Consider the following 7,500-nt stretch of genomic DNA (forward strand, 5'->3'; position numbering starts at 1 on the left):
GGCGGCCTCGGTCACATTTTGGTACCAGGAGTGGGGTAGCGAGAATATTTCGGCTCCAAATTTAAAGCACAAAGGGCACATGAGAGTTGAAAAAGGGCAATAGAAGCCACTACCAAGATGACCGAGGAGGAGGTGGAAACATTGAAGGCCAAAATAAGTCAACTTGAAGACCAACAAAAACAAGCGCATGACCTGCTGAAAACGCTGCAAGCTGCCACGCAAAAACAGGATACCTCGGGAGCACAGGCCACCCCACCCCAGCCAGAAACAAGACAGCTAGTGGTAGTCCCCAATGAACATCGATTAAGGAAATTCAGTGGTAGGCATGGAGAAAACGAACTGTTGATTGATGATTTTATTGACAATGCAAAAAGCGCAATTACCTCTAGAGGACTTCCCACGTCCGAACAAGCAGATTTCATTTTCTCATATTTGGAAGGACCCGCGAAAGAGGAAATCAAGTTGTACCCCAAGATCAGCCTAAAGGAACCTGAACAAATCTTTAATCTATTACAAGAATCATTTGGTGAAAAACGCTCAGTACCCCAATTGCTTAAGGCCTTCTATGACCGTAAACAGCGGGAAGGGGAAACCTTGCGATCGTACTCCCATGCCCTGAGGGAACTGCAAGACAAATTAAAAAAAAAACAGCCCACGACAAGCGATAGCGACAGTGCACTAAGGGATCACTTCGTAGAGAATGTCCGGGACTCATTGCTCAGAAAAGAACTAAGGAAGTTTGTACGTGACCATCCTAGCATTTCCTTTCTCGATGTACGAGAAGAAGCCATCCGCTGGGCCGAAGAGGATGAGAAGGTCTCAGCCCCTCGTTCCCGCGTAGTGTCGTCTCAGGAGACAGCCTCCTCCGAGCAGCAGTCATCCCCTTCTCTGGCATTGACGATGGCAGAAATCATGAAGACCCTGCAAGGTCAACAGAAAGCAATTGAAGACCTAGCTTCCAGTATCAGCAAGATGAATTCCCGACAGGATAGTGAGAGACAGAGACCCCTAACCCAGCCGCAGCCTCCACCTCCCAGAACTGGCACGACAGCTAACAAGTGCTTCCGCTGTGGAGCGGCCAACCATTTTGCCCGAAATTGCCCCGCGAGAAATCAGGCGCCGCCCCCTAGAAACCTTCCCCCACGATCCCCGCACCGCCCGTTAAACTAGTTCCCCCTGCTGCTGAGAGCCAGGTGGCAGGAGGGAACAGTCCTGGCTCATCTTGTACCCCACAGTTGCCCGGAGCTGTCTCTACGAGAAAGCAGTTGGCAGTTGTCCAGTCACCACTGTGAAACTGGGGGGAATACCAGTACGTTGCCTTCTTGATTCTGGATCACAGGTGTCAACGATCACCGAAAGTTTCTTCAATCAGCACTTCTGCCCCAGAGGGACCGACCTGCTGGACACAAACAAATGGCTTACCTTGACCGCTGCAAATGGCCTGGAAATACCGTACATCGGTTACCTGGAACTTGACTTCGAAGCGCAGGGTGTGACCATTCCCCAGAGAGGTATCCTTGTAGTGAAAGACCCCCCTGATCCGCAATCAAGAGCCCGTAAGGAAGCTGTGCCAGGACTGCTGGGCATGAATATCATACAGAAGATGAATGAAGAGACAAAGCAGCTGGAGGACACTGCATGGACCAGCACCCTTCAAGCTGTCGCTAAAGCCGCAACGTCGGTGAGGGGACTTGCAAGGATAGCAGGCAGGGACAATATCAGGATACCAGCTGGATCGATCACTACTGTGGATGCCACTGGCTATCGAGGTTTGCTGCCTGGAGAGGAAAGTTGTATTGTTGTTGAGCCCCTGAGGGATCGAACTCACCATGGTCTAATCATTGCAAGTACTCTCACCTCTGTTCATGGAAAACATGTAAAAGTGAAAGTGGCCAATGTGGGACAAGAAGATGTCTGGCTTCGCCCACGAGAGCAAATTGGCACTATGCATGCAGTTTTTGGTGTCCAGGAAGACTACCAGGACTTCGACCTCACACAAGTCTCCGTCCACGAAGTAGTCGTTCACCATAAAGATGAAGAAACCCCAAAGCACAAACAGTCCCCTAAGTCTCCTCCCTTGTCAAGCCCTACCCCTTCTAGTGACAGTACCCCAGAACAACAAGCCCAACTGGATGAACTTCTGGTCAAGTACAAAGACATGTTCGTAAGTGATGATGATGAACTGGGATACACTGAGACTGTAAAGCACAAAATATTCACCACAGATGATATTCCCGTAAATCAGCCTTTCCGGAGGATACCCCCTAGCCAATACCAAGAGGCCAAGGAACATATCCAGAAGCTCCTTGAACAAGGGATCATCCGCGAGAGTCATAGCCCCTACTCGTCACCGATCGTACTAGTGCAAAAGAAGAATGGAAGCCTCCGCATGTGTGTTGATTACCGCAGACTTAACGCAAAGACCGTAAAAGATGCTTATCCGCTTCCGAGAATACAAGAATCGTTCGATGCATTACAGGGAGCAGGCTGGTTTTCCACCCTTGACTTAGCAAGTGGTTTCAACCAAGTTGCTGTAGAGGAAGAAGACAAAGCAAAAACAGCATTCATCACCCCCTTTGGTCTGTTCGAATACAATCGGATGCCCTTTGGTCTCTGCAACGCACCAGCCAGCTTCGCCAGACTTATGCAGGCCTGCTTAAATGAACAAATTTTCCAAATTCTACTTGTGTACCTTGATGACATCCTGATTTACTCACAAACATTTGAAGAACACCTCAACAGACTCGAAATGGTTCTAAACCGTCTGCGAAAACATGGTTTGAAGTTGAAACTAGAGAAGTGCAACTTCCTCAAGAGAAAGGTGACCTACCTTGGACATGAAGTCTCAGGCGATGGCATTTCCCCAGAACCCCAGAAACTCACGGTTGTAAAAGAATGGCCAGTTCCAACCACAGTGAAAGAACTCAGAACTTTCCTTGGTTTTGCGAGTTACTATCGCAGATTCATTGACAGCTTTGCAAAGATAGCGGGACCCCTACACCACTTGGTGAACGAATCCCTCCATGAATTAAAGACTATCAAGAAACTCTCCAAGCCATTCACAGCAAAGTGGAACATTGAATGTCAGCAAGCCTTTGACACCCTACGCGAGAGACTTACTACTGCACCAGTTCTAGGATATGCAGATTACACCAAACCTTTCGTTGTTGAGACAGATGCGAGCCATGATGGATTGGGTGCCGTGTTGTCACAAGAACAAGATGGCAAGCGCCGAGTGATAGCGTATGCCAGCCGCCGCTTACGACCACCTGAAAAGAACATGCAGAATTACAGTTCTCGCAAATTGGAGTTGCTAGCACTAAAATGGGCAGTCGCAGAGAAGTTTAGAAGTTACCTATTAGGATCTGAATTCGTGATCTACACAGACAACAACCCACTAAGCCACCTTCAAACAGCGAAGCTGGGAGCAGTCGAACAAAGATGGGCAGCAGAACTGGCATTGTTCAAGTTTACAATCAAGTATCGCCCTGGAAGAACAAATGGAAATGCAGATGCACTTTCAAGAGCAACGCACAGCCTTAGAGAATCGGAAAATACACCCATCGATGACATAGCAGAAGTGCAGATGAGTGAGACAAGTGTCACACAACCCACCCAAGTACCACTTGAATTGAGAGAAATGATTATCAGTAGCACAGAAGAAGACCCACCTACCAGGGATACCCAGAAGACAACTCACACCACCCTGCCTACCCACAGCCTGCCTGACGTAAGAGAAATGCAGATGGCAGATCCCACCATTAGACGTTTTCACTTCTACTGGTCAAGAAATCAGAAACCTACCCCTCAAGAAAGAAGACGGGAAACGAAAGACACTTTGACATTGCTTAACCAATGGGACAAGATCTCAGAAGAGAATGGAGTGATGTACCGTACCCTCCAAGATCCAAGCTGTGGACAGCGTAAACAATTAGTCCTTCCCCAGGCGCTAAAGGAGAAGATTCTCACTAGTCTACATGACGATATGGGACACCAAGGACTCGAACGTACCCTACACCTTATTAGAGATCGCTGTTATTGGCCGCGAATGAACAATGATGTGGAAGTCTGGATCAAGAAGTGTGAGCGCTGTACCTTGTCTAAACAACCTCTTCCCCGCATCCGTCCAGCAATGGGACATCTCCTGGCCACTAAACCATTAGAAGTTCTTGCTATTGACTTCACCGTCCTTGAGCCAGCCACAGACGGCAGAGAGAATGTTCTCGTCATGACTGATGTTTTCACCAAATTTACACATGCAGTCCCAACTAAAGATCAGCGAGCAAGTACTACAGCAAAGGTTCTACTGAAAGAATGGTTTTTCAAGTATGGTGTGCCCTTGAGGATCCACTCAGATCAAGGACGAAGTTTTGAGAATGTACTAATCACTGAACTTTGTAAGTTGTACGACATTAAGAAGTCGTGCACCACTCCTTACCACCCACAAGGGAACGCTCAGTGTGAGAGATTTAACCGAACCATGCATAATTTGTTGCGATCGTTACCACCAGAGAAGAAGAGAAAATGGCCCGAACATCTCCCAGAATTATTGTACGCCTACAATGCAGTACCTCACGCCTCAACTAGCTACTCACCTTACTACCTGATGTTTCTAAGGGACCCGAGATTGCCTGCCGACCTACTACTCGGAACAGAAGATGCTGACCAACCGGAGATAGACTGGCTTGCCGCTCACAAGGAACGCCTCAGAGATGCATACCTCAAAGCAGGGGAGCAACTCAGACATCAAGCAGATGCACGGAAAGCTGCAAATGACAAGAAAAGCTATGACTCGCCAGTTGAGAAAGGACAGTTTGTGTACCTCCGCAGCCACCCAAAGGGGAGAAACAAGATCCAAGATGCATGGGATCCAACCCTGTATCAGGTTGAAAATGCACCCGGACCTGACGGAGTAGTTTATACGGTTGTACCGGCCCACAGCAATGGACCAGCTAAGAGAGTGCACCGAACCCTGATGAGACCTTGTGAAAAGACAGTACGGCCATGTCCAGTCACAAGTCCTGCAAGTCATTCAAATTCCTCCAGTTCCAGAACCACTGGCAGATTTGTAAATCCAGTACTTGGAGATGACAAGTTTATTGTAATGAGGAGACAGCCCCGTAATGCTATGAATGTTGCAGTTCCCCCAGACCCAGCATTGCTAGTTCCAGAACCTGAAGAAATTCCAGAGCAGAACCCCACGGAGACTGCTGCAGGACCTCCAGACCCCTCCGAGCCTGCAGTTCCAGTACTACCAGACCCAGAACAGCCCCATGAGGACATGCCAGGACCCAATGAAATTCCAGCAGAACCCCAAGCAGCAGAATTGCCTATGGACCCAACGGATCCTGTTGCAGAAGCAGAAGACGGCCCAGTTAGGCGTTCAACCCGCAAGACAGCAGGACAGCACCCCAACCCCCACAGGGAGCCCAGATCAGCAGCAAACAATTCAGTGACTGTTGCTAATAAGGACTTTCCGCTGTACTTCATTTTACTTATATGGGCAATAGCATATAGCTTTTGGTAGAACGTTAAAGTTAGTTTCGTTTCCATAGAAGCACATAGGTCTGTCGAGGACGACGACCTTAGCAGGGGAGAAATGTAACCGAGCTCGATTATACGTGACAAAGCAATTTTTTGGTTTCACTTTGTGGTTCTGTTTATCTCGGTTCCCACGGAAAATGTTCGTTTCGGTTGTGCTTTGTGGTCATCAAGCTCTGTCATATTTCTCCCACACGATACGTGTGCAGGAAGACAAATAATTAAATTTATCACCCTTTAGTACACCAGCTGTTTTAGGAAAAACCGCTAAGGCTACTGTTTCTTTATCTATTGTGCTACTAGAGCACGTATATGTTTTGTGGTTCATCGAGACACAGAAAACAGGAAAGTTTCATCAGTTTGTGGCTTACCTAGCCATGGTTGACCAATCGTATCGTTAAAAACAGGATGTCAGCCATTAGTTTCTTTGAGTTCGTTGTTTATTGTGTTAAACGGATACATTAGACGCCCAACACGTCCTAATTGCTCACAAGTTAAAGTCCATCGTCAAGCGAACATCTAGCTAGTCTTCCAAGTTCTTTCAGAGTTCTCCCCTCGCACGGAGGGGCGCTATTGCCCTTTTTCTCTTAGCCTTTTATTGTTGCCTTTTGTGCTTGGCTGATAATTTCGGCGTTTGTCTCCTTTTGTTATCTTCCTTTTTACATTGTTTGGCCAATAAATTGTCATATACGGGTTCACATTTGTCCGCGTTGCTCGCTACCCTCTTTACTCGCGCGGCCTCGGTCACACTTAGAGCAACACCTTGTCTTACATTATTTTAATTGCATTTTTCATAGCATTTAATCCATCGATCATTACGAAGACTGCTTCACTTGTTTCTATAATTTAATGATTGAAAACAGTGTTCGTATGTAAGATAGTTATTAATGAAATCATTATCATCATCATCATCATCATCATCATCATCACCATCATCATCATCATCATTATTATTATTGAGCCCTGTTGACCCAAAAACCAGTCATGGCCATTTCATTATAATATTATTTATAATAATTATTTAGGAATGTTGATTGCAAGTAAACCAATCAAAGTTATGTTTAAAAGAAGTAAAAACACCTAAAAACTGTAAACGTATCACCTATGTAATTGTTGTTGCTGTTCAGTCTCCTTGTACCTACAGTGTAATAATTCCTTGCATCACAGCAAATGATTCAATGAATATCTTTTTTTTCTAAAAACTACTTTGATGCCTGTAGGAAAAACCAACAAAGAATTTAACATGCGTCACGACTGGAATTCCTTACTTAGTGATGATGAGTCCCTACTAATGACTCGATATACCAAACAGTTTTTCCCAGATGCTGATATCCTGGTAAGACGTCAACAAGCCATGATTTGAATTACAACTAGAGAGATTTCTATTAAATTGTAGATTTTCAAAAAGTAAACATTTAACAGAATGCAGTTTAACTCTCCAATTTCATGTTTGAAATAACATTTGTATGCTGTTTTCTGGAGATCATTAAATGTGAGAGTACAGTAGGCTCAAGAAAGGAGCAAGAGAAAGCGTCCTTTCTCTAATTGTTATTTTCTGCTAGATTAGTTTAATTCTAAATTCCCTGCTTTTTTAAAACATGAAATCGTTTTTTGAGGGGGAGGGGAGCAAGGGGGTCGTGTCTTATTTTTTGTGAGAGCATGAAGTGCTCACAAAGAGATCTTATGCAATTATTTACAGGAGAGAATTTTTGTCTCTATCATTTGTTAGGTAAAGTATTTGAATGATTATGTGAGCAAATTGAATTTAAAAGTACAATACAACACGAATATTAAGCTTGTGTCAAGAGATGGGGATGGTAAAGAGGCAATGTTCCACCTTAAGGATCAAAACGGTACCAGCTACATGTGCAAGAATGTTGTTATGAGGTATGTGTGAAGATATGTTTTCACGCTCAATCTAGATCTGTTTTGGTTGATTGTTGAATCGACATGTTAACA

The 7,500-nt window shown here is 45.4% G+C and overlaps 1 protein-coding gene across 1 annotated transcript in view; it reads left to right on the forward strand.

Annotated features, from left to right (window-relative positions):
* The window catches only part of LOC137970325 (FAD-dependent oxidoreductase domain-containing protein 2-like), a 29,784-nt gene that overhangs the window by 5,092 nt on the left and 17,192 nt on the right, over window positions 1-7,500 (forward strand). The window contains exons 4-5 of the mRNA XM_068816850.1: window positions 6,762-6,877; window positions 7,271-7,428. Coding sequence (XP_068672951.1) covers window positions 6,762-6,877; window positions 7,271-7,428 — 274 coding nt within the window. The remainder of the gene's footprint in view (window positions 1-6,761; window positions 6,878-7,270; window positions 7,429-7,500) is intronic.

This window comes from Montipora foliosa, chromosome 9 (assembly GCF_036669935.1).
Source record: "Montipora foliosa isolate CH-2021 chromosome 9, ASM3666993v2, whole genome shotgun sequence".
Taxonomy (NCBI): domain Eukaryota; kingdom Metazoa; phylum Cnidaria; class Anthozoa; order Scleractinia; family Acroporidae; genus Montipora; species Montipora foliosa.